Genomic DNA, 23341 nt, shown 5'->3' on the forward strand with positions numbered 1-23341 from the left:
GATTTTGGATCTTTGGCAATGTTGTATTTTATTGAATCATATAATCCGGAAGACCCCAGATGCAATTTTGAAGATTTCCACTTCTGATTGCTATCCAGTGACTCTTGCAGGAAAATGCATTTGAGGTTAGAATTGGCTTGTCTGTGATGTGCTCTGTGGTCAAAAAGCACCGACACTTGAGTGAGGTACTGGCGGTCAGCTGGCTCCCATGGAACTGTACCCAGTGAGGATGCTATAATTAAGTTGTATATCAGCGAGTGTAAATCTGAAGTGGTGTGAGATCGCATCTTAAAGGTAACCTACAGCTACATTAATCTATATTCAATTAGGGTGATTGTCAATGTGACTGTAATTACATAGAATGTACAGCACAGAAACAGGTCCATGCCATCTTTACGCTCCACACGAGCCTGCTCCCACCCGTCTTCATCTAACCCCATCAACATATCCTTCTATTCCTTTCTCCCTCATGTGTTTATCTAGCTTCCCCTTAAATGCATCTATGCTAGTCACCTGAACCACTCCTTGTGGTAGCGAGTTCCACATTCTAACCACTCTCGGGGTAAAGAAGTTCCTCCTGAATTCCCTATTGGATTTATTAGTGACTATCTAATATTTATAGCCACTAGTTCCGGTCTCCCCCGCAAGTGGAAACATCTTCTCCACATCTACCCTATCAAACCCTTTCATAATCTTAAAGACCTCTATCAGGTCACCCCTCAGTCTTCTCTTTACTAGAGATATAATGGGCCTTTTGCATATTACCTGGGTGGAATAGTTGGCTTATTTTTTTTTAAACTGTGTTCAGATTTTTAGCTTTAGTTGCATATAAACTCTGATTGTGTTTTTTCTTAACATTTGAAACATGAAGGAGTTTAACATGCTACCCACTCCTTTCCTCCTCCAAAAAGAAAACTTGCACAAATGTTGATGTGTGTTCTTGAACCTCACTGTCACATGCATTATGGATGTGGGCTTTGGTAAGTGAGGGAGATCCATGAAGGATGATTTAATTTGTGGGACAGCCTGTCTTAAGGATGATCGAATGGAGAGGGTGCACCTTTTAAATTTAGTCAGGTTCCCCATACCAAAGTGAAAATATTGACCTGAATTGTGATCCAATTATATTGGACGGTCAGACTTGATTGTGCTGTTCTTGCCCAGTTCCTCTAAAGGAAAAGAGATCAAGGCTGAAACCTTTCCTGATTCTCTCAACTGCCCTCTTGTGGCAGGATGACCAACCAACAGATTGGCTTGATACCGCCCCACCCATTGGACAGGTGATGCTCAGAGCCCAGTCTGCCATGAGGAAACAGAAAGGATTGAGAAGTAAAAGGAGATTCAAAATATAAATTATCCAGACCATGGTATGTCAGTCTACCCTGAGGTGTAGATAAATTAAGAAGCAGATGATTTTTTTCTTAATTGACCCATTGTGAATTTGTACAGGTGACATTACAAAAGGTTTAATTTATTATTGTCTCAAATCTGTCATCATTGACAGAACACCTTGAGGTGAATCAATCATTGACCTATGTTACTGAAACCACTGTTTATTTGAGTCAAGCAAATCACTAACTGTTGCTCCTGTTAATAGTAAAATGCTATAAGGGCGCTTTCACAATAAGAATTAAAGCTGTGGTTCTCAGTGTTGCTGGCACATTGCCCCCTTTGTCTTTGAAGGCACGCTACTATCTTGAACCACTGTGGGTATGCATGAATAGCTTTGGTTGAGGAGAACTGAATAAAGATAAACCACGTCCAAAATATCTCTTCTCTGTGGTAATGGTTATTGAGCTAGGACTGAAAAGTGAAAAACTGTAAGAGGTGCCATAGATCTTCTACTTGACCAGGACCTATGGTTCTATTTAAAGAAATCTGGGGTTTGGATTTTTGTTGCTCCATCCATTACGTCTGTGGGCAGTGTTAGCTCAAAGGAATTTTTCAATACATTTTGCTGACAAATCAGGAAGCACTAGACATTTTTGTGGCTGCAATGGTCTGGTTTTCTATTCTGCAATCAGCATTTTATCAATAACTTTCAAGTTCTAGCTTGTGTGTTGGATATGCATGTCACAAAATTAATATTCACTTTTCCACATTCCTTTAAACTATTTTGCGTCTGAATATTAAAACTTTTATCAAGATTGTTAGATCAACTTTCCAATTGTGGAGGCATGGCCATTAAGAGATTTTAGCAACTTTCTGGCTCTAAAGATTCTGTTAGACCAAATGGACAAATACAGCACTATTCATTCTTCCCCTCTCAACTTCATAAAACTTTGAGATTTGCATACACCTGACCAGCACTAGATTGACAAATCTCCTAAATTCTTCAGGGATATGACAATCAACCTGGCTATTTTGTGTTACTAATAGCTAAGCAATTCCTTATTCTCTTCCCCCCCCGCCCCACTCATCCAATCTTTTGATGTAGAATGGTTTCAGTTGAAGTCACGGGGCTATCTGGAACTTTGGCCTTGTTTGCCTTAAATGTGAAATGCTTTTTCAGGTTGCAGCAATATGTCATGTTTTTTCTTGGGAAGGAATCTCAACTCCCTTTAACCAGTTATGGCTCCTGTTGGCCAACATTGCTTGGCGTGTTGGATTCTCTACTGAGAGGATCATTTCTTGGCTGTCTTTGGGATGGAATTATCTATTTGAACCCACTAAGGGCAACATTGATGCTCACCCTGCAGGTTGGCTAGGAAACTCTGGTACAACAATATAATTTAAACTCAGTCTAAGCTATTTTAATCAATAGAGAGTAGAGAATAAACACTTTAAATGTTCACATTGTATATGCTTGACATTTTACAAATGTGAGAGCCAATGATTGGATTCAGCAGTGCTGCCACGGTGATCAAATTATTCTTGCTCACTTGTGAGACAGATGTAAACAAATGTGCAAGAGTCTTTTGGCTCTAGTTTACACTTAGGGCCTGGGGCCTGAATCAGAGCATTGGCAGTGGCACTAAATGGACTGCCACCTCGTTTTTTTTATAGCCTGGCATCTGACCATAGTACTATGTTACAAAGGCTAAACACTCCCACACAGGAAAGGAGAGCAAATCAGCAAGTGAACCAATGTGGGCTTGCTCTCTGACCTACTGGCAAGATGGAAACGGACATTACCAGATATCTGGGAGCAATCATTCTACAGAGAGGCTGGAGGGAGGAGAATAAAGTATGTTAAAATTGCAAATTTAAAATATTTTAAAAGGGATATGAACCATTGTCCCGTTTCAATAAAAAAATCCAACAGGACCATTTCTAATTTAAATATTTATTCATATACCTAACACATTTTACATAAAACATTTCATTACTTCCTAGTTAAGATATGCCAATAAATTTGAAGCTAAATGAGGGGAAAAAATCTTAACAAATATTTCCTTCCCCCCCAGATAAATCTCATGATCTATCCGGTTGGTTAATCAAGTCATGACAATTTTTTAAAAACGTAACTTGTAATTGTAGTCTCCCACTTGTTGGCCAGTATCAAAATATCTTATGAAGAACCTGGTAAAATTATTTGTAAATGGTTTAGAACAGCGGTGGGTATATTTTATTTCAAGAACTTCCCCTTTTCCTCCTCTCAGAAGAACTTTGAAAACATATAAGAAAGTCAGATTTATAATGAATCCTTTGAAGATGAAGTTAAGCTCCATCTCTTCCCAGCCATGTTGGGTAGTTAGGGATGACCAATAATATGGGTATATATAGAGAGCATACGTAGCTCACTTCTCTTTTTTAACAAATGGAGTAGATACTCTATTCTCTTTATATGCTTCCTGCATTCTGGAGATTGTCCATTAATGTACTTCATACTTTCTAGACATGATTCAAATCTGATTATCAAAGTTCTTGAAGTTTGTACTTCACATGCTTGCGAATCCGATTTTATCTGTTAAACATGATTGAATTTGGAAATTCTTTTAGCTAACCAGTGTGGTCTATTTCTGGGAAGCTTTTTTTTAAAGTGAACATTAATGTCCTCTTTAGTTACCCATACCATGTTAAATTCAGCCTACTTTGGATGAGTTAAGTCATTCCTATTTATCCTGCAATTGTTTTGCTGATGTATTGTAACTTTCATTCTTCATGTGAGTGTCTCGTGAAGCTGAAATCTACTTCAGAGATATTCCATATATGCTGTTTGAAGGTTCCCATAGCAGCCCTAATCAAGAGTCTATCAGAGCCCTAGCAAAAAGACATCAAACTGTGCCTTCCCTATAATTCTGAGGAACTCTTATGCTGAGTGTCCCACTGGTACATTTTTCTCGCTATTGATAATTTCCTTGGTCAGTGGCCCTTATGATATTGGACTGACCCTGATCGCCACAATCTGAAGTAATGAGGGAAAGACCAAAGTTTCAATCAGTACAGCCAAAGTTGTAAATAACTCACCAGAGATGCTTCAAGAGTTGAGAAACTATTAACATCTATCCATCTATACCTTAGAAAAATAGCTTTTTTAAATAACCAGCCAACAAGTGGAAACACTGTACCTTTAAGAAATATTCTTGTAAACAGTGCTTAATTCAAATGAAACAGGTTCTCACATCCTTAAGACAATAAATATAAATAAAACAAATATACAAACAGTAATACTGCCTATCACAACAGCACCAACACATTCCACTGTACTGAGCTATCACAACGCACAGAACACTTACAAAGCAAAAATAATTCACATTTCTAGGATCTACTAATAATTGTTTAAGTTGGGTTTAAAGGCCATTAAAGAGATCCAATTATGTGCATTCAAAGTTGTTTTTGTTTTGCATCCATTGAGAGTCCTGGGTAGCAGTTCTCTTCCTCCGAAGTACATATATGTTAATCAACCAAAGAAGCAACCATGTCTCTTAAAATGTGCCCATGGTCCTTAAAGGGCTTTGTTGCAGTAGAACATCCAATTCAGAATGATAAAGCAACTCTTGGTATTCTACAGGATGGTTGTTCATCTGCTAATTGACGGTGGTGGTACTGCAACCAATATCCTCATTAATGATTTTGAAGATTGAATTGGTCAACATTTCACTGGGTCACTAGTCAATGGAAGGATGCTAACTGTCATTTGGGTCCCTTTTATTTCTTCCACAAGTTTACAAAATCTTGCTGCGAATCCTTTTAAAATCTTTACTTGCCCAAATAATTCAAAAACTGACCTTGAATATCCAGTCAAAAAATAGATTTATGGTCTGTTGCAAGTGTCATCCAAACGTAATGAGCTGGCCAGCACCCAATGTCTTCAGTAATATCAACAGAGTCTATGATTTTGAAATGGCCTATGGAAGGAGCAGCTTGATGGGTCTAATGGCCTTTTCTGTTTCGATGATTTCCCAAGTCTGCTTAGACCCCCTGGATTTTTAAATTTGGTCAAATGGCTAAAGTGGATTGAGATGCACTATGACTGGTTGCCAGTATGGACATTTTTCTTCAACCAAACTGGACATCACCCAAAAGTACTGTATTGCTTTGTTATAGGCTGAATAGTAATATGTTGTCATTGAGATGTAAACAATGCTAAATCTGAGGAATTTACATATTTAGCTTGGTAGGAGTTTTCTTGTCCTTCCGCCTCACCTCAGTGCTTTTATATTCCAGCCATTCGATATGATTTTTTTTAATACAAAAGTCTATTTTTTAATTAATGAGAATGGTCTGGATCTATTTCAGTTGTGTCCATTATAGGTAATGCACTTTTCATGTTCAACCTTTAGACCTGTTCCACATGTAGGCTGCATTTACTTTCCTGGATCTTCCACACAGCATAGTGTGATTGCTTTTTCCCAAAAGCTAAATGAGTTAAGACAGCCGAGTCCATTGAAAAATACAGCCTGATGAGAGAGTTAGACACACCTGTGTCTTAAGAAGTGGACATGGGAACTCTTTCCTATAATGTTATATATTTTGTTCTCAGTGCATTGACAAATCAGTTACGTTCACAGCAGGTGCTGCATCAGTAGTTCCTGGCAGATCAGAGCGACTTTTTTATTGCAGTGCTATTGGTTTATTTCCTTGCGTGTTCAGGTATTGTGCCGGAACGTTCTCCAGGCTGGCATAGGTGGTGTAGAGACCGGTCACCTGCAGATCCGAGAAAGAACTCTCGCTTCCACTGGACACAGGGGTGAGGCCCACTGTTCCAAGAGGAGAGTCCGAGAGACGGAGAGGGGATGTGCTAAACGCACCTAGTGTGTCCAGGTTGAAACTCTCGTCTTTCATTTCTTCCCATAGATTTCCTGTTAAAGAAGAGAAAGGCGGTTGAAAGTGAAAGAATTCAGCTTTGACTTAACACTTCAATTATTAAACTTTTGTTTTTGAGTGAGGTTCCTGTTTTTAAAATGGAAAGAGCAACTAAACATGCTTTTTAGCACGCACACGTTTACCTGAAAAAATCTTTTCAAAATTCATCGTTCGGCTTGTTTACAAAATCAATTAGAAAACAAATTCAAATTCTGTTGCCTCTCGAGGAAAAGTACACTGCCAGAATCATACTAATGCATGCTGAGGAATGCAAGACATTGCATGTGCTCAGACTGCAGCACCCTGCGAATTGCAAACGTGAGCATAGATGGTATCTTCTTTCAGCTGTCAAGACAAATGTAGGTCCCTTACAGTCAAACGGGAGAATTTATAATGGGGAACAGGGAAATGGCAGAGCAATTAAACAAATACTTTGGTTCTGTCTTCACGGAAGAGGACACAAATAACTTCCCAGAAATGCTAGGGAACCAAGGGACTAGTGAGACGGAGGAATTAAAGGAAATTAGTATTAGTAAAAAGATAGTGCTGGAGAAATTAATGGGATTGAAAGCTGATAAATCCCGAGGACCTGATAATCTGCATCCCAGAATACTAAAAGAGGTAGTCAGGGAAATAATGGATGCATTAGTTGTCATCTTCCAAAATTCTATATATTATGGAACAGTTCCTGCAGATTGGAGGGTGGCAAATGTAATCCTACTATTTAAAAAAGGAGGGAGAGAGAAAACAGGGAACTACAGACCGGTTAGCCTAACATCACTAGAAGGGAAAATGCTACAGTTTATTATAAAGGATGTGATAACAGGACACTTAGAAAATATCAACGGGATTAGACAAAGTCAACATGGATTTATGAAAGGGAAATCATGTTTGACAAACCTACTGGAGTTTTTTGAGGATGTAACTGGTAGAATAGATAAGGGAGAACCAGTGGATGTGGTTTATTTGGATTTTCAGAAGGCCTTTGATTAAGTCCCATATAAGAGGTTAATGTGCAAAATTAAAGAACATGGGATTGGTGGTAATATTCTGGCATGGATTGAAAATTGGTTAACAGACAGGGAACGTAGAGTAGGAATAAATGGGTCTTTTTTGGGGTGGCAGGCAGTGACTAGTGGGGTACTGCAGGGATCAGTGCTTGGGCCCCAGCTATTCACAATATATATCAATGATTTGGATGAGGGAACCAAATGTAATATTTCCAAGTTTGCTGACGACACAAAACTAGGTGGGATCGTGAGTTGTGAGGAGGATGTAAAGAGGCTTCAAGGTGATTTAGACAAGTTGAGTGAGTGGGCAAATACATGGCATATGCAGTATAATGTGGATAAATGTGAAGTTATCCACTTCGGAAGGAAAAACAGAAAGGCAGAGTATTATTTAAATGGTGATAAATTGGGGAATGTTGATGTACAAAGGGACCTGGGTGTCCTTGTACACCAGTCACTGAAAGCAAACATGCAGGTGCAGCAAGCAGTTAGGAAGACAAATGGTATGTTGGCCTTCATTGCAAGAGGATTTGAGTATAGGAGCAAGGATGTCTTACTGCAGTTACACAGGGCCTTGGTGAGACCACACCTGGAGTATTGTGTGCAGTTTTGGTCTCCTTACCTAAGAAAGGATATACTTGCCATAGAGGGAGTGCAGCGAAGGTTCACCAGACTGATCCCTGGGATGGCAGGACTGTCATATGAGGAGAGATTGGGTCGACTCGGCCTGTATTCACTCGACTTTAGAAGAATGAGAGGGGATCTCATTGAAACATAAAATTCTGACAGGGCTGGACAGACTGGATGCAGGGAGGATGTTTCCCCTGGCTGGGGGGTCCAGAACGAGGGGTCACAGTCTCAGGGTACGGGGTAGGACATTTAGGACTGAGATGAGGAGAACTTTCTTTACTCAGAGGGTGGTGAACCTGTGGAATTCTCTACCACAGGAGGCTGTGGAGGCCAAGTTACTGAATATATTTAAAAAGAAGCTAGATAGATTTCTAGACACAAAAGGCATTAAGGGGAGAAAGTGGGAATATGGTATTGAGACAGAGGATCAGCCATGATCATATTGAATGGTGGAGCAGGCTCGAAGGGCCGAATGGCCTACTCCTGCTCCTATTTTCTATGTTTCTATGTTTCCATAGTGATAGCTCTGGGAAAAATATCAACTGCAGGTCCGGGATTCTGAGTGAGAGGGAAGCCTCCAAGTAAAAACATTAATGGAGGTACTCAAAGACAGAAAAGGCAATTTTATCAGTAACTTTAATCAAGTTATTTTGATTTTTAAAAATAATTTGTAAACCTTATTTTGAACGCTGGTTATTTAAGTTTGTGGGACAAGAAAAATGGCAGACATAATTTTTTGACAAATCAATATGAGCAAACCGATTGATTCAGTTTCTATTTTTCTTTGTTAGGTTTTCCTCATCTAACAGAATTACTATTTTAGGAATTTGAAATTTGATTGAATGGGATGCAAATGTGACTTCTGGATTATGACCACAGACAGGAGTGTTGTATGACAGTTAAGAAATGCATGCTAGACATACCATTTTACAATATTAATAGCAAATCTCCTGTGGCACTTCTCATGGTAAGTCAGAGGATGCACTATTTTATAAGAACAGAAACATTTATAACCAAATAAAATGCAATTTAGTATTCTTCTGCTAAGGTGTAGTTGTATGTTCCTTTAAGGTTACAGAGCCTAAATTGTTGTTAAGTGAACACTAGGTGAGTTTGTAAAGAGGTCCAATAAGACGTTCTGAAGTAGATTGTCAACTTGCCCCCCCGGGAGTAAAACTGGTCTTGTGTATTGGCTGCCCGTTATAGAAACCATCCCATTTTCATTTCCATTGATTTCAATCTACTCCCCCCACCACCCCCTGCCCTCCCCACCCACCTCTCCAATATTTTGTGTTCTTGGAGAGTTCCTGTTGTTTCCTTTAGTAATGTGAAACAGAAATTTGAGTGTGGCAGCCAGGAAGTGCGCATCAGACGTACCATTGTTAGAACATGATGGATGGATAGATGGTAAATGTAAAGGCACCGAGATTAACAGTAAGGGGACATTTAGGGGAAAGTCTTCCTTTCCTGCACTTCCCTTCCCCCTTCTAACTATTTTCTCACTTATTGCTTACTTGGTTTAATGAGGCACTTTTACATTTAGTAACGGGTTCTCGGGCAACCGTTTAAAGTAACAAGAAAACAAAGATTGTTCAGGAAGAATCAAAAATAAAGATTTGGTGAATTTAACTGACTATGACCAGCAAATGAAAATGAGTCTGGTCAGCCTCAAGCCTCTGCTGTGTGAACCCACTGCACAAAACTCTCCCTGACTGGGCACTAAATCTGTAATCCCACTCAGGCCATAGGATGTCTGTTGTGGAAAATGGGACGGTGACGCTGTGTGGTACGGTGCGGGTGCCCTTATCATGTTGGAACAAAGTGACTGATGCACCTGACCTGGATGAGGAAGTATTCCATTCCCTCGCACTAACAGCCATTGCCTTGATGAGCACATTCCCTTCCCCAGCATTGTCAGTTTTCCAGTGCACAGTGATCAACGTCAATGGATCTCATGGAGATGGAGCAGAGGGTGTTCTTTCCCATTTCTTAACGGTCTTCATGATTTAATTGAAGCACTGTGCTGGGAGTTGGTATTTTCACACTTGCATAATTACAAACTTTCTTGTCACCAGCGAGAAATAGTGACCGGGGAAATATCGCAGTCGCATTCTCGCAGTGTTTCAGCGCATCATTTTCTCTGCAAGTGGTCACTCACCGTGCAACGCAAAGTCCATGATGGTCGGGTCAAGGGCATCGACATCTGTGCTCATGTCTGTGGTCATGCAGAATAGATCTGAAGCAGCCCTGCTGGCTCCGTGGTGCGACAAAGGGCTGTGGCTAATGTCTGGCATTGCGTGGAGAGGCGGGGTCTGAGCTGGCGCTGGCGAATCGGGGCTGATCCGCGTCTGCTGCTGGATCTGGTGATGCAGAGGCAGGGAGTGCAAGGAGAGGGTGGTAACAGACTGGTGGGGCAGATGCGGCACCGTGATGCTTCCTTGTGGGGTTGCCACCTGCGCTGCCATCTGGATTGTTCTCTCAGAATATTTTGACGGCCTCCTGCAGTTTTCTGGACGATCAGATATCAATTTGTCCAGTTCATCTGTAAGGAGAAAGAGGTAACGGTGAGGTCTGGTCTTCCAGGAAGAGTAAATGGACGGCTACCATTCTTCCCCCACCCCAACCCCACCATTTTCTCCCCTCCTCTCCTGAAGGCAGTGACTTATGCTGGGCTATAGTTGCGCATCACCTTCATAACCTGCTCAAGTTGCAGTGATTTGCTAAGGAAACCTTATCTCCCCTCGCCACAACCCACTTTCTACAATATATTCTAATACCACTGACCATTACCTGGGTTTGCCATGCTCCTTCGAATCGCTGCAAGATCCTTGCGTTTCCATTTCTGCATCTCCTCCTCCATCTTTTCGATCTTGGCCGGGTTGAGGGCCCACAGGCAGCCTTTACGTGATGAACCACTCAGTTTGTTCTCCACCTTCTCAAAGCACTTGTTCAGGGAGAGGTTGTGCCTGACGGAGTTCTTCCAGCCATCCGGAGCGGTCTGAAACAGAGATACAACACCCTTTCAAAAAAAGAGAAATTCAGAACCTAATGCCCCACATCAAGACACAAACCTCAAATTATGTGCAGGGATGGTGCAGGGTTTGCGTTATCAATGGGTTTCCAGTCTGTTCCCCAAAAACTTTTTTTTTTGATAAATTGTCATGCTGATCAAACAAAGGATGTTAACTAAAGAATGAGACCCTTCCTGTTTTACGCCATGGTCAATGTAGCACAGTGAGATGCAGAGCGTAGCTCCCTTCACTCTGCCCCAAGAATGTGCCTCAACACCAACCACAGAAAAGACCTCTTGCTCCAGCAGTGTAATGTTCTCCATTTCACTCACCAGCCATCCTTACAGCCTCTGAGTGAATTTGCCAATTTGTTGGCAAATTGAGGGTACTCTTAGAGTGTAGTCAGTCCCATGTTCATCAGGAGTAGAATTGAGACTGCCCAAAAATCACTTCATATAGGGTCCTTACAGCCAGCAGAGAAGCAGAAAATGTTCATCCCAACAGTCTGACACTGGATCCAATCCTGGGTACCAGAGATAAGAAGACACTGTTCGCACCACCCAGTCTCTCTCGCATCTTTGTAAAGTTACTTTTATTTTCCCCCACTCTGTTATCCCCTCCCACAGTGCACACTGTCCCTTGGCCTTGAGAATGGGTAAGTGACTGTCTCCCAAGGCCAATGTCATTCTTGCTCCGTTTACCAGAAAGTGCAGAGGAGCAAGTCCAGGTGACTCCTTCGCCAATCTTTTTCTCCTCTGGGAAGGCTCTGCTTTGCATCTGAGAACTCACCAAATGAGAAAACATTGGTGCAAACCTGTGTCCTACCATTCTATGGTACAGTGTGTCAAGAGTACGAAACCACTGTGCCACACCAACAATGAAGTGTACCTGCCTCTTTAAAGGGGAACATCCTATCCTATTTATCAACCATAGATGTTGGTTACTTATCAACAGAATCCACTGTCCTGCTTCCCTCACTGTTCTGTTTCCATCTGGTGAAATCCAGCGTGTAACTTTAAGATTTCAGCTGCAGGGAAGGAGGTGGAATTTCTTCTTCCTGCAGTGCTTGTGACTCAGTAATGATCAGAAATGCCCCAGTGAAAACATGTGAGGCGGGGGCAAAGATGCACTGGACAGGATATGCCCTTCCATGATCCGTCAGAGATAGTCCGGATGAACTCGAGCCACTTTTGCTGGGAGCCCCGGCCCACCGGGAAATCTCAAGCACTGCCAGATTATGATGGAAAATATCCCCTCTTTTGTGATGGAAAGCTGCACTATTACAAGCCGGGAGTCATCAGTACTCTAAAGGTGGCAAGTTGGTGCATGATGGCATTTCAATGAATTGGGCCATGGGAATGCTAGGTCCAAGGTTCTTGGTCGCAATTCCATTGCAGGAAGGTACTGGGCAGAGACCAGACAGATTCCTGTAAGAGTGAGGGAAATCTGGAAAGACTGTCACCCCAGGACAATCTTGTGCCCTTTCTGTGACCGATGACGTCAAATTGCTGGCAAACAATTGTGATTGGCGCTTTTCTGTTCCTCACTGACTATTAAACTTAATGGGACAATTCTGTATTTTTCATCAGTCTCCCACCTTGAAGTAGGGGAAGTGTTCCTTCATGAAGCTGTAGATCTCACTGACTGGGAGGCTGCCCGTCTTGCTGTTCTTCAGTGCCATGGCAATCAGACAGCTGTCAATTAAAGAAATGTAAGAATCAAATTGAGGCTGGAAGGATGATGTACATAAAGAATACTTTAAAGTTTCTAACTTGTGTTCTTGGTAAATTTTGTGCCATCGCAGATGCCGCTGCAAGGGAATTGGGCACCTCACCATTCTGGTCACCCAAAATCAGCATCAAGCACTCCCGGGTTAGCTACAGTTATCTGCAGAGTAAAGCTCCCTCTACTCTACCCAACAACTTAACCTTAATATCATACGAGAATCCTCTGCTGTGCCAGTATCACATTTTCAGTTCCCACACCAGTCATCCATGTGGATTCTCTAAGTAAAGGCTGCCAACTTATGTCAAATTATGACCAGTCTGTGATGTGGGCAGAGGGCCACTGGAAACTGATTTGAGATTGCTCCGAATTCACTTCACATAGGACCCTTTCAACTAGAGAGAGAGGCTCATTTCATCCAATCAATCTGAACTAATTCAAAAGCACGTCCAGAAGTGAAGGAGCAGTGTGCTAAGTCACCGTTTCAATATGTAACCCTGCTGAGCAGATTGGTTAAACTCGCTTTTTGATCCGATGAGTTAGGTGTTGGCTTGGACCAAACTGAACCAAAAAATCCAGGCAGACCTTTTTTCCTCTATCCAGAGCCAATCTTCCTGCCCCCACCCCCCCCCCTAACATCTCATTACAATCCCTAACGGATTAGTTCCTCCACCTTCCATTCTGCTTCCTTTAGCTGGGATGGTGGTAAGCAGATAACTGATCGCTCCACGGGGCAAGTGTGACCCCAGACCTGGCTGTTTGGTGCCACACTGTCCCTGGGGGTTGAGACTAGCTGGGTGGATTTTGTTACTCTCTGAGATGCCATATGCCATCTAGGTCTGGACAAAAGCTCCCCTCTGAACTTGCCAAGTCTCACCTGCCTGTGCTCAGCCTGAAACTGGAAGCCATTATTCTGGTCTCCCCAATGAAGGGCTCTACTTGAAACATTAAACTATCTTTTCCCTTTCAGGTGCTCATTGACATGCTGTGCATTTTTGTATTTTCTGGTTATATTTCAGATTTCCAATCTTTGTGCTTCTCATTTTCCTTATTCTCATCTCCTTGTGGGTAAGTCATGCCAGAGTGAGCATGTCTACCTTTGTGTGGCCGTCTCAGAATGTTTCCCCTGTTGAAACAATGACTTAGACTTGCTGGTACAATTGCTCACTGACTTGAAAATAAAAAGTCAGCAATTTGGCCTCTGTGATACTGAACTGCTTCCAATACCCATTTGCATCCTTTTACAGCAAGAAATTCAGGCTGGCCATGTTAGTGAGCTGTTCAAATTTCACCTTTCCCTTTAGGAGCCAATCTCTTCCCCCACCCCAACTTTTGGAAAGATTTAATTAGGTGCTTGCACTATATACTACAGGACGCAGGTTCACATCTGAGCTTCTCGGGAATGGACAGCTCCTGGGTGCAACTGTGTTGTCCATGGTCGGAGGGATTCTCCCGCGGGAGAGGGTGAGACTCCATTCCAGGAGCACTTCACCTGGGCCGGGCAAGCGTAGAGGCCTGGAAGTAGACCACATGCATGCCTCTCAGCCAAGGAATAGCACAGAAGGAGAAAATAGTTGGGGGGAGAAAAAACACTATACAGTTCCCCTTCTCCTTCATAAAGCCTCTGTGAGTATCACCAGGCATTCTGCTCTCCTAGGTCCTAGTGCCATCTAATTCTTTCTATTAGTCCTACTTATAATTGCTGCACGCCGCTATCAAACGGGGTGAAGATCTAGGAGTTACAAACATCACTTTTGATTATCTCATCATTTTTACTCAACAGTCAAGTGGCTACTATGAATTTAAAGGAGCTTTTTCACCATCCTTGATTATCATATCCATTGATTTTATTAGAAGCAACATCCGTATACCGCCAATGCGGGGTTCAGTTGCATCATTGCATACCTGTAGGAATAGATAGGTTTGGGGTAGGTCTTGGGTTGGAGGTCCTGGTCGTTGTGTGGGGCAAGCCGGGGCTGTGCATACTGAGACTGTGCGTGGTAAGATGGGCTGTAAATATTGCCAGGAGAGCACTGAAAAGAGAGAGAGAGAGCACAACACACACAGACAGTCAAAATACAGAGACTCCAAAAGAAACCTCTTAAATATGGCAGTAGCACTTCACCTTAGTAGTTTCTTCTCCCTCCTGTATAGAAAGGGGGGGGCAATTGAAATAGGGCAAGTTAATGCCAGAGTGTCTTTTGTATTCACTTCTTAGCGGTCGGGCAGCATTGGTCGAGGGGCCTGCGTGTAGGCCGCATGCCTAGATGCCACTGTGGTCATGCAGTGGTGCGTTACATGCAAGCGATTTCAAATGATGTAAATAATTTTGAAAGGGGGGAAAAAGTATAATTATGGGAATTGTACTGCAGAAATCTGACAAGACAAGTAGGCTACATTGTAAAATTCTTTTCTAAGCACATTAAGTTTTCAATTCCATAGTTTGCACTGCTCAGCCTGAAAGGTAAGGCTTAGCACAGTACAATTCTCACTGGATTTTACCTCCGCAGATACAGCAGCGGAAACGTGGGATGTCTTACCACGTTAAAGGCGCTATATAAATGCAAATTCTTGTTGATTTAAATACAAACAGCTGTTCCCAAAACTATGGGAAATTTCACAATACAGAAAAGTCACACCATTGCTGGCCTCACACAATATCACTGCATACTGTGTGACATCAACTTGGCTGCAAGCCTGCTCTCCATAATTTGTTACTTTAACAGTTGTAAACTGTGCAGCGTGTTTATGTGTACGAGATATACAGAGAAAACATGGCAACCACCGTCGGATAAAATAATGACTTAACATTCAGATAAAACACCATAACGCCCAAGAGATGGGCTCCCGTGTGTTACTCAGTTGGGCCCGCACATAGTTCAGCTGCTTACGCCAGCTTCACATCAATGCCTGCACCAACGGGAATGCAAATGAGCCGATTCAGGAAACACATATGCAACTCCCTCTAGAGGGCGCGACACTTTTTAAAAGGCCGCTATCTTACATACTTCAAGCAGGTGGTCACGTTTCAGTTCATAGGGACTGCAGACTTTCGGAGAGGGTTGATGAGGGTAGTGCAGTTGATGTTGCGTACGTGGACTTTCAAAAGGCATCTGATAAAGTACCACATAATAGACTTGTTAGCAAAATTGAAGCCCATGGGATTAAAGGGACAGTGGCAGTGTGGTTACAAAATTGGCTACGGGACAGAAAGCAGAGAGTAGTGGTGAACGGATGTTTTTCAGACTGGAGGGAGGTATATAGTCGTATTCCCCAGGGGTCAGGATTAGGATCATTGTTCTAATTGATATATACTAATGACCTGGGCTTGGGTATAGAGGGTATAATTTCAAAGTTTGCAGATGACATGAAACTCGGAAATGCAGTAAACAATGTGGAGAATAGTAACAGACTTCAGGAGGATATAGACAGACTGGTGAAATGGGCAGACACATGGCAGATGAAATTTAACGCAGAGAAGTGTGAAGTGATACATTTTGGTAGTAGGAATGAGGAGAGGCAATATAAACTAAATGGTACAATTTTAAAGGGGGTGCAGGAACAGAGAGACCTGGGGGTGTACGTACACAAATCTTTGAAGGTGGCTGGACAAATTGAGAAGGCTGTTAAAAAAGCATACAGGATCCTGGGCTTTATAAATAGAGGCATAGAGTACAAAAGCAAGGAAGTTATGCTAAACCTTCATAAAACACTGATTAGGCCTCAGCTGGAGTATTGTGTTCAATTCTGGGCACCACACTTTAGGAAGGATGTCAAGGCCTTGGAGACGGTGCAGAAGAGATTTACTAGAATGGTACCTGGGATGAGGGACTTCAGTTATGTGGAGAGACTGGAGAAGCTGGGGTTGTTCTCCTTAAAACAGAGCAAGTTAAGGGGCGATTTGATAGAGGTGTTCAAGATCATGAACAGTTTTGATAGAGTAAATATGGAGAAACTGTTTCCAGTGGCAGAAGGGTCGGTAACCAGAGGACACAGATTTAAGGTAATCGGCAAAAGAGCCAGAGGCGACATGAGGAGCCTTTTTCTTAACACGGCGAGTTGTTATGATCTGGAATGCACGGCTGAAAGGGTGGTGGAAGCAGATTCAATAGTAACTTTCAAAAGGGAATTAGATAATTACTTGAAGGGAAAAATTTACAGGGCTATGGGGAAAGAGCAGGGGAATGGGGCTAATTGGATAGCTCTTTCAAAGAGCCGGCACAGGCACGATGGGCTGAATGGCCTCCTCCTGTGCTGGACCTACTATGATAGAAGCTGAATGTTCGCTTTCAGCACGAGCAAAAAGTTTTGGGAAGAAGCTGAATTGTAACAATCACATTCCCTGTCGCATTATTGATTTATCTACTTGACTTTTGAAAAAAAAATTGCTTTCTCAAGGTGTCATCCTATAGGCCAGGGTGATTACTGGACCCAAAGTAAGATAACTGAGTCCATAAATATTCACGGCATTGTGAGGGAGAACAATAAACATTACTGTACCTGCTGGCCAGGTTGTGATAGGTTGTACAGCTGCTGAGAGTGAGCCTGGTAGAGGGACTGTTGCGTCTGAAACCCAGAGGGGTGCTGCCCTGCCACAGAGTACTGGGAAATCTAAGTGGAGATGGAAAGAGTTCTCATTAATGAAGTTTATTTCCAAACTTGAAGTAATTATGAAACTGGTGGGAATGTTTAGTCAAGTGAATCAGTTTTTTTACTTTACAACATAACACCAGGCCCAAAGCTATAATTGTTTACCTCACATACGAGAGTTACAATGGGATTGAAATTGAGATTTGAGGCCTAGAATCTTCCTAAACAGATAACTTTTTGTAACTTCCAGTTGTTCTTTTGAAAAGAAAATCACTTTAACAACCAAGAAATTGTGTGTTTTTTCTTCCATTTTCTTTGAACACTTTTGTTTATTAGTTATAAAATTATTGAAGATGGGGGAAAAAGTTGGTTTGACCGGGCAGGGTGGGCGATTAAAGGCAGAAGATCATGTGATGAAACCTCCAGTAATATGTCCTATCAGCCCCTTACTGTATCACTGCACTAATCTGCATCTTTATAAAATCACAACTTGTAAAGTTGCCAATGGAATCTGCTGGTGGGAAATCCTAAGGGAAAATTTCCCAGTGTTCCCATCAGTTTAAAATTAGACACAAGTTAAAGTTAGTTGTTAGGAGTAAGAAGTCAGGTGGAGTGGTTTCATTCAAAGAGTGGTAGGACTGTGAAGTCAGTTACCTGGGAATACCATTGGTCAGTACAACTGGGTTCAAACAGGCAATTAGATGTGTTTCTGAAGAGAGAAGGGATTGAGGTGTTCAGGGAGCAGATGGGTACGTGCAGTTCATCTATCAAAAATAAGATTGGCCTTTTTGGGTCCAAATCGTTTTCCTGTTCCTAAAATTCTTATTATGTCTTTAAGAATCCTTACACTATCTTGTACCTTCGTCCAAGTCTAGACCTCCACCTCTGTAAGATATTAGTGTCAAACTGCTATTCCTAGACTATTATTTGCCTACTTGTACTTTTAAAAAGATAGCGTTTATTCAATACAAATCACAGACCCATTTGAATGTTGCTTGCATGGTTATTTCAACATCAACATGAACAAGAACAAATTAAATACTCTTACATTTTGTCCATGGGTTGTCATGGTGTTCATTCCCATAATGCCATGCTGCATGGATGCCTGTACCTGGATCATGGTCCCTTGTACTGAGGTTGGAGTCATATTGTTAGACATGTCATGGAGAACCAGGCCTAAGGGAATCAATGGGAGGTGTTAAACAAATAACCATCAGCTAAGAGACTGAAATTAGAACTGGTGAAATATAAGAACAGTCCATAGGGACATTGGAACATAGGAACAGGAATAGGCCATTCAACCCCCTCGAGCCTGTTCTGCCATTCAATTAGATCATAGTTAATCTGCATCTTAACTCCATCTACCCGCCTTGGTTCCGTATCCCTTAATCCCCTTGCCTAACAAAAATCTATCAATCTCAGTTTTGACATTTTCAATTGACCCCTCAGCCTCAATAGCTTTTTGGGGGAGAGAGTTCCAGATTTCCACTACCCTTTGTGTGAAGAAGTGCTTCCTTGACATCACCCCTGACCGGCCTAGCTCTAATTTTGAGGTTATGTCCCCTTGTTCTGGACTCACCCACACTGATATTATCAGCCTCCATTGGACTTGAATTTGCACCAGATTTAAAACTTCACTAACATTTTCCTCCCGACTTTTAGTTATGCTCCTCCACCACCAGCCCCCATCCCTTGCGTCACACACCTTTGACAACTGATAGGAAACCTATTGCCAATCCTGTCTGGATAACGGTCTCTAGTCACCAAACACTCTGCAGTGGGTGAAGATGTCAAAAGTTGACTCCCACTTGTAAAATTTCCCTCCACTTCTCATGGAGCCTCTGCGTGGCAATTCTCCATGACAACCCAGCCAATGCCAGGAACCTTCCTGCACATGGAATCATACTCTTGAGTTCATGTGCACTGTGGAGTGGAGGGGAGCACACTGGTACAAGTGCAGGAGTTGACACTGAGATGTACGGGAATTTTGTATTACCTCACATGGGGATGAAGGATTGAACAATGTGAAACAGTAGGACCACTCCTCCTAATCTTGACTTTAGTGGTGAGGATAGATGCCCCAGCCTTTACTCGCTTCCTCACCAGAAAGATGGCACAAGAATCTGAGGTGTGTAACCCAGGGCTGTTCTCGCATGCCCAAGAAGTGGCCGGAACGAGGCATGGCACGGCAGAGACCTGGAAACAGGACCACCAGTCACCCCATTGGCTAGGGAACACCTTGTGGAGCAGGGGAAACTCAGAGGAGGGGGAATTGTGGTTTCAGTGGAGGAGGGGTGGAAGGCTGGGAATATACCATAATTTTAATACATCAAAGGCACTTCATCAATGCAAGGGGTGTGTGGTAAGGTTGCGTCTAATGCTGTCCTCACACTACATCCGCACAAATGCACTCTCCAGCTACTGGATAGTGATTGAGAGTGGGAAGATTAATTTCCCCTTCCATAAACTCGGAATTCTCAGGCCAATCGCAAGTCCCTGGCTGAGAAGGCAAACTCCACAAAGACCAGGGATCAAACCTCGAACCTTTCTGGTCTGTATGGCTCAATATTGCATTGGGTAGTTTACTTACCTGCTGATCAAACAGGCCAGCTCAAAATAACCCTTTCTTAAAAAAAAAAATTGGGATAGGGTAAGGCAAAGAGAAATAGTCCATTAATTGATGACTCTTTCCATCCTGTAACTGTACTAAACCTATAGTGAAAGCATCGGAATCCACACTCACCAGAAACAAACTCATCGTTAGACATCTACAATTGATCTGCAGCAGTAATCGGACTGCTTCGATGTTACCTGTTTGCGTTGTCAACGTTGGATTCTGGGTGCTCAGGTTAAAGTCCATCCGACCTGTTGCCATCTGTTGTAAACGGGGGACATCGACAGATGTCAGCCAAGACAAGGACTGCAGGTCACTTGGGAGGTCATCCTCGCTCAGCTGGGAAGGGTCGGAGGTCAAGAGGCTGGGTCTGGAGGCAAAGAGATGGGACTTTTATTGAGGACACAAGCTGTCTTTCACTGCTGTGTGTCAGTGTGCCTCACCTAATTCAACAAAGGCCTGTTTATTCTGCCAATGCTCCCATGGGACTATCAATTATCACTTTAGATCACCATAGTCTGATATGTTAAAATACTGGTCACACTCGTTCATCCTTAGAGACTGGTCTACTACCAAATGGTCTAATCAAAGAGCCTCCGCCACCCAATACAGTTTACTCCTTCTTGCCTGCTCTCACCACTCCACCATTGGTGGCTGTTCTTTGGGACCCAGTGCAACTCCCTCTGACTTGTCACTTTCCTCCCTACTTTAAAAACCCTCCTCTCTGACCGTTCTGTCAGACCCCAACAGAACACGTTTCCCTCCCCCTTCCGATCGTAGCCAACGTTCCCTCTGCGCTGTCAAACTCCGAGACTTGTTCCTCACACGAGGAGTGCCGCGGGAAATGTAAGTCGTTGTCGTACGCAGGATGGCGCAGCGGCATGAGGCATTATATTAAAGCTCCGTGGTGCCACATGGGGCAGTGGCAGAACACGGGCCGATTCTCTCCAGCTGGTAAACTGCCCGTCTCAGGAGCGTCGCCGTGACGAGGCACTGAGTGGAGGCCGTGTGTTTCCTCAAGTGAAGGGGAAGAGAAGGGAAAATAATTAAAGAGAGGTCACCCCGGTCGGCGATGCTTCTGATCACATTCTGGCAGTCAGGAGCAAAGAAGTCCAGTACTGCCAGAGGGTAGCCCGACCTCAGAACCTCGGAGGTTGCTTGTGAACAGATCGCTACCCGCAACCCCGATTCACGCCCCAAGCTGATAGGTTTTTTTGGGAGAGGGAAGGGGAAGATGGGCGAGAAGAGCAATCTGCCATTGATGTCAAGTGAACTAATGGTGCATTTTGATGCGATTTTTTTCACTGCTTTATAATCAAAGGGTATAAAAAGCTCACCGAATATTTTTCACGAAGGTGGTGCCCCTTTAACACGCCCCCACCTCAAATTAAAAGTCTTCATTCTTCTGCAATTTAGGAAGCTAGAAAAGAATTCTATTTTAAGCCCCTGCACCGTATCATGGACCTTTGCCCAATCAAGAGGGCGTGTACGATGTCGCGCCGAGCTGCGTCTTGGCGCGCGCGCGCCAGATTGGCTTGAGGGTACGATGGGGAGTCCTGTCATTATATTCCCTCGTTCCCTCCCTCCATGGGGGAAGTTACTGGCTCTGCCGCCCCCCCCCCCCCCCTCCACCCATTCTATTCCCCAACACACCTAAATTTGACCTGTAAGCCCAAATCATCAAGTCGCCACACAGGGATCGCTACAGCTCCCTGGCACGGTGCCACTCAGTCAACACCGGGCGTAGACTCCAGAAAAAATTCTGAGATGTGCGATTCCCAAGTTTGGTTTTCAAAGTACAATTTTTTTTAATGTAACGCTATACATTCTTTTATTTAAATTACTACGTTAAAGGCGCTATATAAATGCAAGTTGTTGTTGTTTACTGGTAACCCCCCCCCATAACATCAAAGTCTCGTTCAGTCAGTGTGGAAAACTCCAGCCAGTATGTGCAGCGACATCACAAACAAATCCAGGAATATATTTGAACGTAGTTACGATTTCACGATAGAAATATCGGCCAGAGGAAGCCTTCCTGCGTTTGTTTCTGATGTTGCTACCCACCCTGACCGGAGGAAGCCCCCCCCCCGCTACGTAAAGGGTTCCGTTGACTTCATGGACCCGACGCAACCTGTGGAAAATCATGCAAACCTAATTACAAGTTACTCTGGTAAATCTCGAGGACACCTGTGTCAGCCTCAAACACTGACTTACTAACGCTCATCGTGTTGAGCAGGGGAGGTGGGGTGGGGTGGGGTGGGGGGAGGAGGAGGAAGGAGGGTGGGAAAGGATAATTTAAAAAAAAGACGTACGAACTGCCTCTTTAAAGTCCAGAAAAAAGAAGCAGTTTGAATATTCAAAGACAGCCAATTACAGCCACCCGGTGATTAATAACGCACCCACTACTTAAAGAACAATAAAATTAGGGTTGCCATAGCGATAGAAACCAGGCAGTTAGTTTTAAGCCATGCAGTTCAAAAAAAAAGGGGGTGGGGGAAAGCCGTCAGGTGACCACTGTCCAGTTTTGCGATTGGCTAAAATCATAAGAAAACAAGCGAGCACGAAAAATGATTTGAAAGCCAGGCAGGCCCGTATCGCGGGCAACAGTTGGCTCTTGTATGGTAGGCTGATGGCCCCATTGTCTCTTGAAACGGCTGCTTCACCAGAGGCACGTGGGCCTATTGTGTCTCTCACTATCCCCTTAATTGTGTTTTTTAAACTTTACATTAATCTGAAGGGGGAGGGTGGGGGGGAAATGACAGCAGGCACTTAACAGACACAGAATGCCATCTGCCACCTCAGGCCGTGCCAATCCACCCATACAATTCAACTCATCAACCCACCCCACACCCCCCCCCAAACAAAACGACAGGTCGTGTGGGCAGTGAGGCCAGAGCTGACCGCACACATCTCCTGCTATAAATAAATCTTGTTTGCTCATCCACGAACATCCTTCTTCCACACAGCATGATTCACTCACAATTCCAAATGGAATTCGTAACCTCCTGGACAAGTTGCTGGTTATTTAAAGGAAGTCGGGGGGGGGGGGTGTGGAGGGGAGGAGAGGAATCACTTCAGCATCGGGTTCAGTCTGTGCCTTGTCACACCTCTTACGTTAACTCTTTAAAGAGAAACCGATTAAAAAATCTCGTGTCTGCACGTTATTTAAAGATGTGACTGCTGCCATCAGACTGCGTCTTTTTTTTAAAAAAAAGTTAAATGGTGACGGTGAATTTTCATTCTATCGTTTTAGCACTTTTTCTTCTGCCTTATCGACATTGTGAACAAAAAGCTTGGCCAGCAATTTTTTTTTTTTACAAACAGTTTTCGGTTCTTGACATCGACAAGTTCTTCTGATCTTGCCAAATCACATGGTGAATAAACCGTCCTCTTTGTAACAGCACACGGTTCTGTGAACCTAAGCCAATGGCTTCAAGCGAACCAGGAGTTGCTGAGCCCGACAATTATAAGGGAGCTGAATTAATCATTATGGGAACGAGGAGGCAGGATGG

The 23341-nt window shown here is 43.1% G+C and overlaps 1 protein-coding gene across 1 annotated transcript; it reads right to left on the minus strand.

The window, feature by feature from the left end:
- Nucleotides 1–3336: 3336 nt before the first annotated feature.
- On the minus strand, nucleotides 3337–20712 carry foxn4 (forkhead box N4). The gene is made up of 9 exons (XM_068006261.1): nucleotides 20615–20712; nucleotides 20027–20199; nucleotides 18264–18391; nucleotides 17126–17236; nucleotides 14531–14658; nucleotides 12498–12594; nucleotides 10680–10887; nucleotides 10048–10431; nucleotides 3337–6245 (listed from the first exon to the last, which is right to left on the minus strand). The coding sequence occupies exons 1-9, from the start codon at nucleotides 20710–20712 to the stop codon at nucleotides 5998–6000; spliced, it is 1575 nt and encodes a 524-aa protein (XP_067862362.1). The 3' UTR covers nucleotides 3337–5997.
- Between the last annotated feature and the right edge of the window lie 2629 nt (nucleotides 20713–23341).

The sequence above is a fragment of the Heptranchias perlo genome, chromosome 25 (genome assembly GCF_035084215.1).
Source record: "Heptranchias perlo isolate sHepPer1 chromosome 25, sHepPer1.hap1, whole genome shotgun sequence".
Lineage (NCBI taxonomy): Eukaryota > Metazoa > Chordata > Chondrichthyes > Hexanchiformes > Hexanchidae > Heptranchias > Heptranchias perlo.

Coding starts and splice junctions, on each gene's coding strand:
- foxn4 (XM_068006261.1), bottom strand. CDS start 20,712: ATGCCGCTGCGCCATCCTGCGTACGACAACGACTTACATTTCCCGCGG. Junction 20,200..20,614: donor TTTGACAGCGCAGAGGGAAC/GTTGGCTACGAT, acceptor CTTTGCCTCCAG/ACCCAGCCTCTTGACCTCCG. Junction 6,246..10,047: donor CATGGACTTTGCGTTGCACG/GTGAGTGACCAC, acceptor CTTCTTTAACAG/GAAATCTATGGGAAGAAATG.